Consider the following 20,429-nt stretch of genomic DNA (forward strand, 5'->3'; position numbering starts at 1 on the left):
ATAAGTAATTACCTGATTTTCGATATATTTGATATACCTCCGATTGCTAAGCACGCAAATAAGAACTAGGTTTGCGAAAACTATGCCCATAGATAGAGCGAATATGAAAAAAGCTTTGACTATATCAACTGGAGCGGGAAAAGTGGTAGGCCAGCCTTTGCCGTTGAACCAGCAGGAACTGTTGACGAGAGATGGCGCTACGAGCAAGGCGCCTTTGGTCGAGTCGAACATAGTCGGCGCCTGCTCTTAGCAGCGCACAATTCTCTTGAATAAGGCATTTAGATCACATGCGCAGCACTAGTATCTATAGTTTCATCGGCGTTTATCCACTCGTCTTTCCTTTTGACGGCGCGTTTCAAATTTTCATTTTACGTTTATAAGTTTATCTACAAAACTTAGTTATTTTTCCAACCCTTCATCGGCCCCTTCTCATCCGCTGTTGTCGTACCTGTAACAAACAATATTAAATTTAATGATACTTAACTTTTCTGATTCATTTAAAAAATACAATGTCAATTCAGAATACAACATCGTTATCTCGAGGCAAAATTGTAAAACATTCTCGTCACGTTGTTAAGGAAAAAGAAAACTTGATAAAATAAGGCGAAGTCTAAGATACTGAATCAATTTCACTGTCTTCCTGCCAGGATCAGTATAATAAATTGTCTCGTCCGTTGTGGACCTGATTTAAGTTTATTTATTCTTGAAATATTTTTGGTAACATTTTTTATCTAATAATGTTACAAATAGGCTTTACAATTATAATATTTTTCAATAAAACACGTAAGTTAATAGAACACATACAATTATTATAGTTTTCGAATAGAAAAAAAGCTAATTGTGAATTTTTTCTAGAAGTTACTATAGTGGCTTGACACAATTCATGATAAAATTTACTTAATTAATCTTGAGATAACTCAATGAAATACCTATTAAACTAGTGAACTTAATGAACTTAGTAGAAACTTTTACATGTTGTAATTTAGTTTAGAATTGTTAAAGAATAATACCTACACGTGGAAAAACAAAAACCACAATTTTTAGGGTTCCGTAACTCAAAAGGAAAAAACGGAACCCTTATAGGATCACTCGTGCGTCTGTCTGTCCGTCTGTCCGTCTGTCACAGCCTATTTGCTCCAAAACTACTGGACCAATTAAGTTGAAATTTAGTACACACATGGAAGTCTGTGACCCAAAGACGGACATGTAATAAAAACAAATGAATTTTAAGCATAGGGGGCTATTTTAGGGGGAATATGAGAAAATTAAAAAACCAAGTTTTGCCAACCATATCGTGTTACATATTAAATGAAAGGGCTTATTTTGAGGATCTCAAATATATTTTTTTTATAATTTTATATGAAACAATTTAGAAGTTCCTCCCCCCCCCTTATCTCCGATACTACTGGGTCTAAAATTGTGAAATAAATACACATAATAGTTCTTTACCTCTAGATGACAGGAAAACCTATAAGAAATCTAGAGTCAAGCGTGAGTCGGACTTAAGAAAAAAAACGCGGTTGGGCTGTTTTAGGGACACAGCCGTAATGGTTTACGTGAAACTCGGTGTGGACAGCTTTTACGAAGGCCGAAGGCCGAGCTACGCGTAGGGTCGAAGGCCCAAGCATCCCTCAGAGGCTTTTTAAAACGCACGAGTTGCGGGAGGTTAGTGATCAAACACAGAACAATTATAGTTCAATTGTCTGAATGCGAAGGTCGAAGGGCCTGAAGGCCCGGAGCCTCTGACATGTGCATGCTTTGGGCCATGCTGCATGCATGCAGCGATTGGGCCCGATACCTATAAATTACTGGAAAAACGTATAAGAAGTCTGCAACTAAGCGTGAGCCGGACTTGAGAATAAGAATTGTGGATAAGCTCTATCAGGGCCACAACCGCAATTGTTTATGTGAAACGTGGTGCGGATAGCTAGTGCGAAGGTTCGATGGCCAAGCTCTGCGTTGGGCCGAAGGCCTGAAGCATCCGAGAGAGGTGCGCCTCCACGCAAGGTCGAAGGATGAGCTTTAGGAGGTTAGTGCTCAAACAGAACAAATAATTGGTTTAAGTGCGAGTAGCTAAGTGAGAAGGCTGAACTGCCGTATATCAGAGGGTCTTCCGCGAACATCGAATTTCGCAAATTGCGGGGATTTCTCTTTTACTCCAATGATACCGTAATTAGAGTGACAGAGAGAAATGCCAGCAATTTGCGAACCTCGATTTCCGCGGTTATAGCCCTGTTATCTTGAAATAGGTAACAGAGATACGCATAACAATGAAAAAAAAAATGTAGGCACTATCATAATACTTGAACAAAATTAAAAAATGGGGTAACTAACTATCCTAAGATAGCCAATTAGCCAGCCGTGTGTGGACAAATTGAATGAACAGTTGAATGTACTTATGAACTTCGCTTTGCTCGGTCGTTCGAAAATGTGTGCAGTACGGAACCCTTGGGACGCGAGTTCGACTCGCACTTGACCGGTTTTATTATTTATTCATCCACAAAGTAGAAAAACATTACACTTTATGCTGCTGGACAAACATAGAAGCTCGTTAAAGTAATCTAAAGTCGCGCGCTGTCTTAGGAGTCCCCTGCAAACATTTGAGGCTAACCAATTTACGAATAAGTGTTTGTCTCTCACTACACCTTTCAATGTTATCTGCTTCAATACGACCACTAAGTATATTCTTCCATTTCTAAAGCAACGAAACAAATATTAGATAGTAAATTTAAATGTACAGGTAGAAGAAAAAAAATTATGCAACTCGCTCGCATTCTCATCTCTTGAACAAAGCAACGAATAAGACGTATGCGAGACGTGACATAATATATCCAAGGAAACTCGTAGAGATTTTTCTTAGTTGGGACTTTTTAAAGATTGGTGGCGACGCCACTGTCAATTTCCTGAAGGAAATCGAATTCCGTGGCATCGGGAAAAGTGGCCTTATAGTGTAGTTTCAATAGTAACATTATTTTATGTTCAGTGGATGCCAAAGAAAAGTATTTAGTTTTACCTTGTTACAACGGAGTAAGATACAAAATATAAACAAACATGTCTCTAAAGTCAACTCTGTGAGAGTTTGATGAGAAATGTATTAGACGCCGTGTTAAACCACACGTAAACGTAACATTGCGTACGCGATTTATGTATTTCGTGTCAGGACTTCATGTTTAAATTTGTAATAATGGATATACTGAAATTGTGATTATATCTCAAGCAGAGCGATTGATTTTTGAGTAATTACTCATTTTCGACATGTAAATTGGTTTTATAGACAATAATTTTTTTTTTTTTTTTGTATAGCCTATATTGTGTCCCACTGCTGAGACAATAATTATCCAACATAAATTTTATTGGCAAGTCTGTTATTTTGCTGGAATATGTTGACCGCTACGCAGCGCCGCTGCGAACTATATTTAATTTTAACTGTGGGTAATTATCTGACACTTCATCAAAAACGGTAATTTCCAATTTAAATTTATTAGTTATAACACTTTAACGAATATTTCATTAATCGCCAATATTCTCTAGCATGCTTCAGTTTCCCCATGCTCTCCTATACAAAATATTTTACTCACTTCGTCGGGTATGAAAATACGTTTACGCCACTTACATTGGGTTGCTGGAGAAAAAGAAAAGTGGCAAAAAAATATTCGAAAAGTTTTACATTTACTACATACCTATTGGACTTATTTATCATTTAGGCACATATAATAATATGTTGAATATAGTGTTAAGCATGAAATAAAAGCATTTTATTATTGCTATATCCGGTTTGATGAGTAAGTAAGTATTAATAAGTAGGTACACACATTAATAGGTAGGTAGGTAGGTAGGTACTTTAGGACAATAAAGTTTATCCTTTTTGTGATAATTTTCTGTTAACATAGTGTAGTTATTCTTTACCAAAAAAGGATATTTCCCGATATTTATGAAAAATCTTTTTTAAACCGATTACTGTCAATCATAGCATATTTTTTGTTATTTTAGAAATAATTAAAAAGCAGTTTTAGTCATAAATGGATAGATATGGCACAAATGTATTCTCAGCCGATGACTAATTGACCTTCGTAATCCTTATGGTTGCCACGTTTATTCAAGTCACTCGGCTGTAAACGTCGGGAGGTCAGCTAGGGATCTTAACAAGCCACTGGCACGGAATGACCGTTTGGCGGAACCTTTGAATATTAATACACAAACATAGCATTCCTCTCTTTAAGATTTTCATAACTTGGTTTTTAATACTTGTTTATTGTTTTACCTACGCCCAGGATGTTAAATATAGGTACATTTGTATAAATGTATGGATGTAAGTACATATACAGTTTATTCAAACTGGGAGCAAGCAAGGTAAATATTTATTTTTTCCCCGTACATCTGTGTTGTTTAGTATTTAAATTTTGTTATTGTACAATACTTGATGACAAAATAAAACTACATGAAATTTAAACGTTGCTGTTTCATTTTCTACAAATGGGAGAGCCAAAAAGAAAATGCATAAACTAGACGAATATGTATGCTTCGGGGCTCGTATATAACTAAAATTATGTAAATCTAGTCTACCTAGAATCTACTTAAAACAACCTCTCCCTAACCAAGAAAAAAGTCTAACATTAAGTCATCTCATTTGGCGTCACTACGTCTGCTATAATAGTTGCTTCGTGTTCGTTTATATAGTAAACACGAATAAGGATAAAAACAGAATGGAAAATATCGTAACGTAATAAAATAATATAAAAAGTATATAAAAGCATTTATTTTGCATTTTGATGACCCCATTTGTAATGCTTTAAAAATTATAAAAACTTCTTTTTAAATGATGAACATTCGTTGCTAAAATCGATTTCTTGCATCCCTAGTACACAGTAGTTTGCCCAAAACACAGACCTCGAAACGCATACTTTTTGAACACTCTGACTCCAAACTGATATTTCTCATCTTGAATTATTTATAGCACCCTTAAATTTGGCAGGTGTCTGAACAGTGTACAAAATCTTTGACCCTCTTTTATATTTTTTTTCTTACCCAGAAGCATTGATACTATTGAGCACCGACGAGCTTTGAACTTTAACACGACCTGTGTTTTCTGTCAAATGAAGGGTTAATTAACTACGTTCCTGTTAAATTGTATGAACATGAGTTTAATATATCGTCTCATATTGAATAATGAATACATGAATAGTGCACTTCTAATTGACATTGCTGTTTCTTTTTTTTTTCGCAGGGGTAGGTAAATACATTTACGTATCTATCTCACCCCCGAGCTGCGAAGGCCCGTTGGAAATGTGGTGGTATGTGGGACTCGCTCTGTTACTCAGAGGGAAGGAAGGAGAATACCCAATAACTTGCCCCGCGGTATTACCCTCTCTGCCGTTATTGGGGAGCATCATGAGGACATTAGTGTCACCTATCTTTGCTCAGTCAATCATAGCATCAAAAATTCACTGAATCCACGCTAACAAAATTCATAGCACGGTCAAAAAAAGCAAATAGCAAAAAGCATAGCAAAGTCAACTCGGGGCACGAAGAAACGACACGTTCCTAACTTAATATTCCATATGATAGACTTCTAGGCACCGGTCGGTCTTTATTTTATCACAATATTATGTTATATGATTGCTGTGGATTGCTCTCAAGAGCTCTAGAATCTCATAAAAGCCGTAGCTCTCTCGAGGGATATTTATTTGTTGAGATTTTATATGTGATTTCAGCCGTCTCAGTTCAGTAGTCGTAGGCTATAAAATGATGCGTAGCAACAAAAAATCGTTTGATTTCCCTTTTATATGTCGCTTCGCTTTTTAGCCCGCATAGAATAATAAAAAGGATGAACAGTTGGAGAAAAAAATATTAATACGTACCTATGACGCAGTGCTACATTAGATTTTTACCTGTTTTACGGCGCAAAACTGACAAAGTGTAGGTGTTTGACTTTGATATTTATCCCAATTGCATCCTCAATAGGGACGATGATGACACATGTTGAATTTTATAACACAATCTAGTAAAATAGATCGGAAATGAGCAATTTGTGGATAAATATGTAAAAATAATATATGGAAATGATAATACATTTTTGGCAAAAATTTCATTTTTGGTGCAAGCTTTTATCGCTGACTGTACTTTTCTTACGTCAGACAACTAATACTCATCGAGACAATTCTAAAAACCCCTAACACAATTAGGTTGCGTTGTTTCATCACAGAGTTCCTATGACCACCTCCTGTCTCCATCATCAGATCAGCTCGATGGTACCATAATATTGCATTGTCATCCGATTTATAGGATCCGATTACAGACCGACAACGGGACAGGTGAAAGTAAATAACAGCTTGTAAAAATACAGGAATTGAAAGTTTCAATATTTAGGTTTTTTTTTAACTTTTTAAAGGTAAAAAGTAATGGTACCTACCATTCGATTGCATACATTTTATCAAAAGTGGCATTTTTACATGTATGGCAACTATACAACTACATTTAACGCAATATTTCGCCGAGAAAATCGTTGTGTTGGACGATGACGTCACATTCACTTATCGTTTTGTTAGGACCGTTTCGCGAGTGAAGTACGACTGTCGGACGTAAACTATCATTTCTGACTTTTTTATTGCTTTAATGTAATGGGTCCCATATAGACATTTAATCCTCAAAACAAACATAATCGACTGATAGTAAAAATTGCCATCAGCTTTTCCGTTACGGGCAACTAACTAACAATGGTCGTTTTATTTATCTAACAATGGCAATTTTTTTCCCCTAAAAAAGAGCACTAAGACAAACCTCTTATGAATATTTGACCCCATTTTTATAAATAATGTATTATTCTGTATTGCCTTTCTTAATAAAGGTCAGAACGCAAACGGAAGAATTAACTTAACTTTCATGGAGCTCAGTAAATTGTGTCATACATTTATATACACAGTATGTATTTATCGTAACGTAACTTAAAAAAAAAAGGTATACAGTGAAAGAAAACACTTCAAAAATCACAAGAGCTAGCTGCAAATTTCACTACAGAAAACATCACAAAAGAAACAAAAGTATTTTCACCGAGTTCAATTGTTTGCTTTCGCACAATCGCAAACCGTGTTTTGTCTGAAAGTGCTCCAGTGATACGCAAACACAATCCTAAAATTTCCCTAAATAAATCAGGTCGGCAGACTGTTTAAGCATTATTGGATTTTGCTTATTTTATTACCCGTTGTAAAAACTAATGAGCATAAAGTCACAATACTTTATTGTCAGACACGTATATTTACCTACACAGAAGGATATTTTTCAAGTTCTGTCTTAACTATTATTTTTGTTTGATTTTTTTATAAGCAGGTAGGTACATTCATTAATTTTTTTTCGTTTATGGAATTGGAGAATATTTAACTTTTAGGTTATATACCTTACCGGGTAATGACACCATAACGTAACGCTCTGATAATTCATGCCTGATATATATCTTCTAGCAAAACCTGCAATAAATCAAATCAATAGCAAAAAAAAACAATTCCCCAAAAAGTTAAAAAAGCCGTGCCACAAATCTCCCCACATCCGTAAAGTTCTGTCTCGGAACTACCCCCTACTAGTAAGAACTGTAAAAAAATAGGTCAAGATAATTATGATGTTCTTGAATGCGTGGATTGGGCGGATCGAAGCCTTATTCTGGCAGGGCGCGAACCGCCCACTGTGAAAGTTATGGCGGCGAGAGTCACGACCCATTGAACCATTTCCTATACAAAAGAAAGATTCTTGTTAGATGTAACAATTCGGTCGTTGCCTCGGATATTTTTGTCACTTTTGCGTAATTGCTTTTATTGTGTAGGGTGTCTTATTCGTTATTATAACCGAAAAGTCAGTCATGTAATAGTTGGATAGGTACTGTTAAGCAATAATGTGTCGACCCACATTCATATTTCAATAAGATGTCAACTCAAAAACTTTACGCTTAAAGTTGACATTTTATTGCAAAATGAATGCGAGATGACTCATTTTTGCTAAACACCATCCAGTTACAAACCATAATATATTATTTTAATTAATAGTTTGGTTCTATCTAGTCCTTCAGATAAATTGATAAAATCTTCTTAATAAATACACTCCATAAATTGGGACGCTATTTTCACAATAAGCAACCGGTCTCTAGGTTATGACGTGAGTCACGAATGATGAAAAAACTTGGTCACTTTCTTTTCGTTATAGTAATTAACAAGTCCTTTGATAATTATGATAATATAGTACATTACTACAGAGGCCGGGACAAAAGGGGTTGCCGGCCGAAGACATATAGACGGCCGAGCGAAGCGAGGCCGGATAGGTCTGAGCGCGGGCAACCCCATTTCCCGCCGAGGTATGTATAGTGCTTTTCTCAAACATGCAATGAAATAAATAAAATAAAAAATCCACGAAACCCAAGTTTTATTTACAGAAAAAACTAAAAGTAAACTACACCCAAAATATAACCAACACGTACCTATATCATTATCACGCGTATGTTTTACACGAGTCGTGTATTTTTACTACCCGTATATTTTCATGTATCTTTGATTTTTTCGCCTTGTATCCGCCTGACTGTCATTTTCGTCACAAAGGTTTACATAGTCTTTCATGTTGATATCATGTTTCACATACATCGTTGCTTTATGCATGGAGTAAATAAGTATAATTTCCACAGTGTTGACGAATTTGTACTTACATTCATTTAAAATATGCCACAAAACTGTTTCTAATAAACTGTAAGCCATTTTTCTTAGTTTCTCAAATAATAAAATTGCCATAAGCAACCATATACATACTTCGTCTTTGACTTGGCGGCAGAGGCAGCAAGTTATTTAAAATCAATTCTGCTTACGCTGCCAATTCCAACACATACGATTACAATTAATATTAATTTCATTATTTCGTCGGAACTCATATTAAAGTCAAAAAATCAACAACGCACCATAAATCCAATAAAACAGAATGAATATTTTTCAACTTTACCTCCATAACAATTAAAAAAAATCACTACGCGTGTTTGAGTAGACCTTTTTACCGCTAACGTTTAGATGAAATATTTTAAATATTTTTATTTGTGTATTTAAATTTATAATTTAAAATTATAGAATGTATTATTTATTAAGTTCATGTTGATTTTATACTAATAAAACTGCAAATTATAGCAAACATAGTTTTTTTTTTTTTTTTTTATAGGCGTAGTGGCAGAGTGTCATTACGAACCATAAAGCAATAACTGCCTCTAGTTTTTTTTAATGGATGAATGCCACGATGCTGTGTCACAAATATCTGTGAAATGAAAATTAAAAAAGAGGACTTTGCCGGCCTAGGCCTGCAAGATGTGTATGAAATTCCATTAAAGATAAAGATAAAAGATAAAAAAGATAAAAAATAGTTTATTCAAGTAGGCATATTACAATACGCTTATGAACGTCAAATAAATTTACCGGCTCCAACCGTACACCTCTGCCCCGAGAAGATTTAAATCCCCCCTCAATTGGAGGAGGGTATCCCAATATGGGACCGGCAACAAACTCGGCGGGACACATCTTTTCAAAACATTATTACATCTTATAATTAACATGCATTACGAGTAATTAATACAATTTAAGTTACTATAGAATTCATGCAATTATACTCAGTGAGTACATAACTTTATAGAATTTGATATAAAAAATAAACATATATGCACATGAAATCACAAATACGTAGCTCTTTCAGAAAACAAATCAAATCTTACAAAAGGAAAAGAAAATGAAATCAATAAAAGAGATGAGAATACATATTATATGAATGTACCTAACTGATTGTTATGAGATGCTTTCATACAATTTGATGTGCTTTCTTACCTGAGCTGAGTCACCTTTAACTCTACACATAATACAATGTTTTTAATTGCTACTTGTCGTTATTACAGTTTCTGGTTTGGACCATGCATGTTTGTCTGTCAAGTAGTCCTCGACTCTGTAATAAGCCTTCAACATCAATGACTTTTTTAAGTAATTCTTAAGAGCTGGAAAGGGTAATCTTAAAGCATCCTCAGGTAACTTGTTATAAAAATGAATGCATTGCCCAACGAATGACTTCTGTACTTTACGAACACGAAACTTTCTGATAGCAAGCTTATTTTTATTTCTAGTATTATAGTTATGGACATCAGAATTCTTAGTGAAGGAGTCTAGATTCTTAACAACATAAATAATACTATCATATATGTATTGGGAAGCTACAGTTAAAATATTAATTTCTTTAAAAAGTTTTCTTAATGATTCACGCACCCTTAAATTATATATAGAACGAATGGCTCTCTTTTGTAAGACAAATATAGTCTGTATGTCAGCTGCTTTGCCCCAAACCAGAATACCATATGACATTACACTATGAAAATAACTATAATAAACAAGGCGAGCTGTCTCAACATTAGTCAATTGTCTAATTCTCCTCACAGCGTAAGCGGCCGAACTTAATTTGTTAACGACCTTTTGTCCTAGCCGCACCTGAAACGTCATACTTCGCAGCCTATTATAAGGAACATAACATCAATATTTCATTGCATGTTTGAGAAAATTATATTACACTATTTGTGTTGGTAACTGACTTTTTTGCCAATGATCAAAGCAGCGTTGACTATAAAAATATTTGCCTCATTTGTAATAGTCTAGCGATTTGTAATAATTATATGTCTTAATATCCAAAAGCCGGAAATAAAATCGTGTTAGAAAATGTGAGCATATTTCTACTTCGATAATCTAAGGGCCCGATTTGGATTTTAAAATAGACATCTATTAGATATCTTTTAGATATCACCAAGATACGAGAACGATATGTTTAAGATCTAACCTGTCAAATTTGACATTTGCGCGATTCTGGAGATAGTCTTGAACGATTTCCACAAGATATGACTTAGAGATCCAATTCACATCTAATAGATATCTTACTCTATCTAACGTAAAAGTGACATTGGTTGCCCGAATTGCGCTGCAAAAAAGAACTAGTTGGTATCTAAACTATAACGTATCTAGAATGGATCTAGTACGTGTCGTCTCTTGTGAATATCTTGAAGTTCGAATACGGCAGGGGTATTTGTACGTTACGTACCTATGTTGCTTGTACAACCATTTGTTTGTCTATCTAAACATTGTGTACAAAGTAGCCCGGAGCTCTATCTTAGTTTTGGGCAGCTATTTTAAGATACACGTACGTAAGTACACGTACAGTAAATCCCAGGGTAAGCTCAAGCTAAGAAATACCAGATATACCTTGTATATTTACTCTAGTTTAACGTTGAAAGCTGCAGCTTAGATGCAGCTATACATTAATGACGAGATCATACGAGTATTTCCCCAAGATCATATTTGCAAGGAAGATTCAGATACAAAAGACGATCAGCGGCCAATAATTTGTTCTACGAAGGGGCAGTCTTTTGTCCTTCGTTGCCCACACAGTGCATCCTATGTGTACAGGTGTTTTTTATAAATAAAATATTTGCATATCTAAACATGACATTCAGTTATCATGCTATTCAGTTAAGACATTTTCAAAACTCTTAATTTGATTTATAAACAATAACCACGTATAGTTTTTAATAGAACCACGGGCCTGCATCTCATGATATCACAAATAACTTACAATACTCGTAACTTAGTACAAATATGAGTTACTTAGGTACAGTAGTGATGCCCTAACTAAACTAAATGGGTCAGGGATATGTTCTACTTGGCTCATGAGCTGTGTGACGCAACTGCTGCGGACTCCTGCTTGTGTGTCTACTGTATAGTGTGTACTGTGTATGATTGTGTAGGTAGGTATATATGTATGTGCTGTGTCTTCCAACTGCCCGGTAAACCCCCAGGGCGGGCTCCGATCTTCCTGTTTGTGTTTATTGGCTTATTTTGACGTTTAATTTACTGAAACGAGCAATGGACTTAGCTAGTTAAGTAAATATGAAATAAAAGTTGTTATATCCTGCGGCGACAATTTGTGAAATTAAAAATATATTAACTCAGACTAGTTGTTAAAATAACAAATTAAACAAGCTGCCTTACATGTTATTAATTACCTATGTATTGTTAATTGTGTCTATGTAATGTTCATTATTAATTGCTACATTGATCATGTATAAAGGAAGGGCCTGTTGCCAATTGTGTGTATCAACATCCAAACGTCGGAGGTAATTTTAAAACTTTTATACGCAAAAGTCCTGTTCTCGTAATTAATGAAATAATGTTACAAATATTTCCAAGCATTGCATTTAAAATTTTTATTTCCTAATATCGGCTTCGAACGACCGGACCGGGTCATAAAAACGCTTTTACGATTTTCATTTTTCCATAAAATATAGCCGTACCTTGAAATATTATTTGCTTAAATATGGCTATGCCTACGCAATACTTCGTAATTCAAATGCGATAGGTCGAATATAACGTAACTATTGTATCAGCTGGTTCTCGGATAGCAGTCATAAAAACACAAAGGGAGATGTTACGATGTGATTTAAAGGCTCCAGAAATAAGGGATTTTTCCTCCTCGAATGTTTGTTTTTAGTATTCGGCAATAATGTTACCGAAGATGTGCTGATTGAAAACCTACGAGCTTACTAGTGTTTTGTTTGTTGAAAAACAAGAACGACTTTTTTCATAAACGTGAAACGTTTTTGTGCGTAAAGGCACTTTGAGATGTCTCCTTTTTATCATCAAACGCGCTGTCTGGATACGGAACGTTATTCAAGTAGACAAAGCGATTTTTATAGCCTTAACATACATAATAAACATACTTTGTGCCCAGCAGTGGGACACTCAATAAGGCCACAGAAATAAAAACCTCTACTTGGACTTATATAACATTTTAAATTTGGAATAATAAAATTTTGTCCACACCAAAAACTGATAGGAAAGTTGCATTGCAAGACTGGCAAAGTAAATTTGATGCTATTAGTAATATGTGTAGATTTTAAGTTAGGAAATTGTATGTAAATTATTTAAGTAGATTTTAAGATTGACTTTGATTTGTATTTGATGCTGAATTGACTGTTAAATTGTGATTTCCAATGATAAATAGTTACTCACGTTTATTTGGATTTGATTTGTTATATTTTCAGCCAGTATCTTCCTCGTAATAGTGTAGTGAAAATTTTTGTTTCACTCGGAAGTTTGTTTAAACCTCAAAAAGCTCGCAACGCTCAAGATTCCACTTTTTTAAACAACAAACAACAATTTTGCCCTTACCTTTCCTTATCCCGATTTGCCATCGTTTATGATTTTTTACTGAAAGAGTTAAATATACCTACTATACACCCGTACCTTTATATAAAAATAATAAAAAACCGATCACATTTTGTAATAAAATTAAAATTAACACGTAAGGGTATTATTTGGTAACAGTATGAAATAGGAAATAGAATACCAGTTTCACCGCCATAAATAAAAAACAACACAAACAAAGGCATAATTCAATTTATAAAAGCTGATAATGTTCCGACTACGGCAGAACCATGTCGGTAATGTTTTCCAAGGTGAGTTACAAGTTTCGCAATGTCGTTAATTCTAGCGAGCAGACCAAAAATAAGCTGACCAAGACCATGTTGGCACTAACCTTCCAACTTTACCTTTTATGGGCCCGTTACGTCGATGGATGTTTCCTAGTTTCATTATTGGCGACTGCCACCTTTGGAAATGGTTTTAAATTCGGAGATAGTCTTAGAGCAGTATACAAACAGTAACTTTGTAAAAATACTGCTGTGAAATAAACTTAGCGCTGAACCCCAATTTAATTATGGTTACAAGATGAAATATTACTAATAAATAATATTAATACATAATTAATGGGAATTCCTATCCCACAACTAACTTATTAACCCGTAGATTTATCTTATAAAAAAGGTAAGTTAGTAGAATAGGTAATGTTTCTTAGCTATTCCGCCTTAAAAAAATAAACCTATTTAATACTAATAATAAAAAATAAAATAAAGAGAATAATAAAATAAAATTAGTATGTACGTATATAATAATTTCGTATATTAGTTAACGCCTGATTAAATTCATTACTATCCTGTTTAGGTTAGTACACACAATCTGGATACAGATATGGGACGAAAAATTTAAATTTCAATGAAACGGGCTAAAAGGTAAAACTACCCTAAAATTTATTTTACAACTCCCCATTATTACTACAGTCGCTTATGAACCCGGTAGTCCCGGTACGCTTCATTGGGTGATTAAAGTTTTTAATGAAGCTCTTAAAGCTCGTTTAAAACTACTTAACATGGTACTAATTGTGGTAATAAAGGTCGAACTTACAATGCTTAATTATCATATTTACGGACGGTTTTAGAAAAAAATATGTTGAGTCGGACTAGCACCCCAAAAATTCTTTTTTTGTTAATCCAAAATCACACTTGACCGGTGTATATCATTAAGTATTAGTTGATTATAATATGTAGTACATTTAATGCATTATTTTTATAATCACACTTAATATAATAATTTAAAAAAATGTGTGCTTTATTTTACAATATTTTTTATTTGTATTATGCTATTAAGAATAGCGAGTAGATAGGTACATACCAGCCTAAACTACATATACACTAACATAAAAAATATCATGCAAAATAATTTGATAATATTGATAATTTCCGCGAAATTTCAATAGCGAAACGGTGTTTTAAACTTCAAATTTTCTCAACCAAACGCAAATAATTAAAATTAAAGCAAGTACTTAAAGTAATTAATTAAATTAATAATTATTTTAGGCTGCCCGGCCAACTATAACGGACTTTACTAGAGCTATTTATTTAACATAAATATAAAACTATATATACGTATAATCCCCCTGTTATACCCTCTAGTTGTCCCGAAAGCACTTACACGCTTTTCTATGTATCGAGATTTCCGCGCACGTTTTCAATTTGTCACCGAGGGGTTAGAAGATAACAATCAACTTAACCCAAGCAATTGTCTTGAAAGTGTTTTTCAACAAACATAGCCTACAAACACAGAAAATGGTATTCAACTGAGTGTCAGCAGGCTATCAAAAGACAGTGCGCCCCCTACACCTGATGAAAAATCAATAACTACATTTGCATAATAATGTCGACACAGGCAGTGATGTGTGCTGTGGGAATTAAATGTTACTTTTATCCAGTATATTCAATTATTCATATTCCCCTTGGGACATTCATATAAGGAAACATTGAGGAATATGAAAAACACGGAAACGTAATCTGATTTATATTCAGGATTGAGGTTGAAACTTTAAGGAAACGTTTTGAGGCGCTTTTTATTATAAGAGAGAGAAAATATGATGTCGGGAGAAAAACAAATGGAGATATATTCCTAGGCCATGGGAGGACACCAATTTTATTTTTAAGAACAGGAATATTCTTATTTTAAGTATAGGTTATGAATACGTTCTGGATTAGATACGGACCGATCCATTCATCTGTCAGTGTCAAAAGTGATATATCCACAGAATAAATAATAGTACTAGGTACAGAAGACTCACTCTCTAACTAAACGCGTCTGTCACGATCAGCACAGATAGGGCCGCTAGATGGCGTCAGCGCCACGCACGGCTTATGGCAAACCCCAAAATTGGGGTCGAAAGGATGTACTTTTAGCTACCTGTAGCAAAGCGACGCTATCGCGGAGTGAGTCACGCCTGACATATCTTTAACCAAAAACGAAGTATTTTATCGCGACTTTTTACTGCGGATCATCACCGAAAAAAGTACATCACTACTTACATAAGAACATACATTACGAATGCTTAAACAGCGTAGGTACATAACGAAGTGGGAATCGTGAAAGGCAAACATTCAGATGATGTTTAAGTATAAACTTTACATTGTACAATATTATTACTTTATGGCTGTTTAAATGGGTAACAAGCCACGTAGCTTAAGATAAGTATAAAGGACATAATGGTGCTTCCACACTGCATTTGTATAACTTTATATAACCCTATGATGTTAAGGAAATAAATTATTAATTTTATTTTATGTATTTTATTTTAATGGATCCTGAGTTTGACATATTAATATAAGAAGAAAAAAATCTAACTAGCTTTATTTAACATTAGTGGGTATTCTTATTACTTCTTCTTTATATAATTCTTAATTATAATTTTTATCAAAAAGCTTTTCATTTAAATACTACGAGGTTATGTTAGATTAGACAATACATAAATAGTTGGGCATTTCTCAGGAGGGCCGTTTTTACGTGTCCGGGGCAGTAATTGATTGAATTTACTGTTCAATAAATCTGAATTAATTTAGGCATGATCTTCAGCTTATATTCTGTCTGGGACACTATCAAATTATTTATTTATTATTTAAATAATACAAGAAAAAGAAATTCAAATGCCAAAAATGATGTTCGGTGGGCGTGTCCCGCACCCAGATTTTATGAAACAAAAAAATATTACTCAAGATGGGGCATTAGATCGGAGTTATTATGGGTATTCACGCATAGGGTATTAGTTAGCTTATCATATTCTGTATATCACAATAATGTGTTTGCTCAACACATTGAATAAAACCAAATTTACGATGTGTCCCGGGCTAGTGACTGACATCGGTGTAATTTGCAAAACATGTCAGTACTCCTTCAAAGTTGTAGACCAGGAACTCAGTGTCTCAAACATAGTATGCTTTAGTTGTGCCTTAACCGTTGAATAAAGTAGAGGTACAGTCACAGTACAATAAAGTGATTTTTTAAACGTTTCTCCGTCCTTCGCTGGGTTTGGTCCTATGTTTTTTTGAGATCGGTGGTGCAATTTACTCCGAAAGTTTTAGTGCAATTATCGTTATGTAAGTGATTAAGAAGTCATCGAAAGTACGTAAATCCACCATTATTACATCTCCTCTGTATCGTTCATGCAATTTCTGTAATTGCTAAAAAGCGATTAATTTTGATATCGCTGGTGTTGATTTCCCTGGTTTCGGTGGATTTTTTGACCACCGATATCAAACAAGTGATCACTGAATTCAAATCCTGCTTTGTAAACTAGTTTGTTGTACTAATTTATCATGTCTAAAAAGTGAAAGATACGTTGTACAAACGTAAAATTATGTTTGTAAGTAAATTATGTCATAGTAGGTACACAAAATCACTAGTTCACTATGAGTAGTTTTTTAAACCAGACGTATAGACCCAATGTTTCTTTCTCTGTCTTGATATTCTTTTCCAACCAATTAAGTAAATTATGTTCGTTGTCCTCTGTATCACCGGAGGCCCTACACCTCGATACCTTTAAACATGTCAGCCATGTTTAATAAATGTAGTCAATTAGATCCCACTTCTTTTAAAATAACTTGTGTATGTAAGTACTATGCAAGGTGAACCCAAGGGACAGGATGTACAGAACAAGGGATTAAAAATAAAATAGCATTCTAATGTCGAGATCGCTTCAAAGGCACTGAGCGTACCTACTGATCGATATTTCTAAAGCATAGCCATAGACACAAATTGAACACAGCAAATGTTTTAACAATCCTCAATGTCTTATGTCTTTGTCAACAACTTTGTTACAATTTAGCTCAAGTGTTTGAGGGTGCTGGAGATCATAATTAATTGGTAATTGGATCTTCAAGCATTACTCAACTACTTCAAATATTATAGTTTTAATTTGACGGAGTTCACGCTTTTAAATTCTTTATTTAAAAAATACTTGTTTTCCGTATTGCATCACATTGCTTTATAAGTACATTAAATATTTAATGAGTATTGAACACCACTCAAGAGTGTATTGTTTATCGGGTGCAGGTAACATAAGTTTTTTTTAGATGCGTGTGCGGTCGGATTGCGTGAAACAAACATCTTCTCCTTCATGGATATAATAATGCAATGAATAAATGATTATAATGTGCGAATTTGTTGTCGACAATGTCGACATGTCTGAAACTCGTTTCAGGACCACACATCACCCTATTATATGAGGCCAGTCATATAGTGTGGGATATCTTCTAGAGATGTTGATTTACAAGCCGTAATTTGGTTATTTTAAAATCTTGAGTCTATATCTATTAAATTTATGTAAGCTTTCGAGATCATTAGCCTTGTTACATCGCTTATCAACAAATAGGATTGAAAAATATGATTAAGATAATTATATAATTGAGATATAAAACCTAAATGTGATTTTGGTGTAAGCATTATTGAATTCGGTGACGCAAATTGATTTCAGTGCCTGCACATGATTTCGGTGTTTTTAAATCTCAAATATCTTGAAAACTATAAGGTTCTAATGGAGGCCTCCACTACCAATATTTTTTATATTAAGGGTAGATTTTAGGAAATAAACTCGCATATTATATAAGTTAAAAAAAATTTTGGCACCGAAGTCAGGCACCGAATGTCATCTCTGAGAATCGCCCAGTTGCTATAAGGAAGGTTACAAATTTACAATATAGAATAAATTTTCACAAATTACACTATTGCAATGAAAACAGCTCACATTCGGCAATCCTTTGTATAAAAAAGTCCATATAAATACTCCGTCAGTGTATTTCATGAACCCGCCTACACAATAAACCTCCAACTTGCAACTAAAAACAAGAGGCTATCTAGGTGAGTGTCCTAAAGCAGTGACCGTTTCTTCGTCGCTATAGCGTCGTTTGTCACCGATGGCTACAAAGGAAAAGTCGGTGTATTCTCATTCTCATTGTTAAATGCAGAGGAGTTTATTGCTCGGTCAAACCAGTGTAAAAGCTCTTTTCTAACCCTCTACTTCAGAAACCGTAGAGTCTGGCTATAGTTTCTTGCGTAAATACACGCCTATTTTAATTTTTATATCCACCTGTCATATTGTCTTCGTTTTGTGTCCATCGTGTGCGTAGGACGTGCGATTAGCTACAAAAAATTGCTGGTACCTATAAAATTATTACTAGTGGCTGTATAAGTTGTAGACCTTGCGAGCACAGTTCAAACTAAACAAATATATGGCTCCGCCATTTTGAAATTGAAGATGAAATTTAGGTACACTAAGGTTAGAGTTGCCATCCGAACGTTAATTTTATCTCGTGTCTTTGACCGTTCGACTCGCCTACGTGTCGTGGGGATTAGAATAACGTCAATCGACAGTCAGCTCGGTGATAGCTTTGGCTGACTGATGGGATAGCACATACAATGTTCAGCGCTTTGTCTCGAGTGATAATGTACTAAAGTCATGCAATACTAAATATTTGCGATCATTAGCTTTTTTGAAACTGGGAATATTTTATTTATTTAAACTTTATTGCACAAAATATATACAACAATGTACAAATGGCGGAGTTAATGCCAAATGGCATTCTCTACCAGTCAACCATAGGGCCAAACAGAGATTTCTACAATTGGTGCAGAGAGAGAAATCTACCTATTGAGTATATTAAAAAAAAAGCAGACTATACATATAAACTACATAAATAAATAAAATATATATAAACTACCACATATTTATATAATACATACTATAAATATCATAATGATGGATATTATTCGAACTCTTGTTTTAGCAAATGCTTACGCAACAATCGCTTAAACGAAAACTTACTTGGAGCTTAATATTTTCTCAGTATCTAACTAAATAAGTAGTAGGTACCTAGCCTTCCTATGACATGAATCTTATGATCTACTGAGAGTACGAGTAGGTACCTAATTATAATTACGCTAAATACCTACCTGGGGGCCGATTTTTTAATTTCGATCGCTCGAATTCGTCACTCGAAAATCGGTGAAAAACGGAGAAATGCTAATTTTAGAAATACGAGCGATCGAAATTTTAAATCTATTGGTATTGACCACTCGATTTCAATTATATTAGTAGAATTTAAATGCCTAGTAGTGGAGATATTATTTAACGAAATACACGAAATCGAGTGGTCGAAAATCAATAATCGGCCCCCAGTCCCTTTTCGGTGATGGAAAACATCGTTAGGAATCCGGACCTAGATAGGATAGGCCTAGTTTACCCTCTGTATTGGAAGGTTAGATGGTAATCGCTTTTGTATAAACTAGTGCCTACGTCAATTCTTGGGATTAGTTGTTAAACCCAAAAATTTACGTAGGCGTAGAATTGTCCCACAGGCTCCCATGAGCCGTGACAAAAAGTCGGGATAACGGGAGGAAGATAAAATATATTTCTAATTCGCAATCTATTATACTCGTAAAAGTACTTCGGCCCCTATTTCACCAACGTGACAGGTGCGACAATTCGACAAGTCTCATTGTTGCTGACGTCACAGGCATCCATGGGCTTCGGTTATCGCTTACCATCGGGCGGGCCGCATTCCTGTTTGTCACCATCATTGTATTATTTAAAAAAACTTTATTATATAGGCAAAAAACAGGTATTTCTCTTACGATGTTTATGATGATAATGATGACAATTGTCACAAGATTTCAAAGAACTTTCGGTAATTCTTGACAGCATATGAGTTCTGTGTCGGAATTTCGTGACAATTGTTGTATTTC

At 34.5% G+C, this 20,429-nt stretch overlaps 1 protein-coding gene across 1 annotated transcript in view; it reads right to left on the reverse strand.

Annotated features, from left to right (window-relative positions):
- LOC134667873 (trace amine-associated receptor 8b) overlaps positions 1–20,429 on the reverse strand; it is a 58,796-nt gene that overhangs the window by 8,180 nt on the left and 30,187 nt on the right. Inside the window, exon 2 of the mRNA XM_063525267.1 lies at positions 13–448. Within this exon, the coding sequence (XP_063381337.1) occupies positions 13–231 (219 nt within the window). The 5' untranslated portion in view covers positions 232–448. The remainder of the gene's footprint in view (positions 1–12; positions 449–20,429) is intronic.

Source organism: Cydia fagiglandana, chromosome 10 (genome assembly GCF_963556715.1).
Source record: "Cydia fagiglandana chromosome 10, ilCydFagi1.1, whole genome shotgun sequence".
NCBI lineage: Eukaryota > Metazoa > Arthropoda > Insecta > Lepidoptera > Tortricidae > Cydia > Cydia fagiglandana.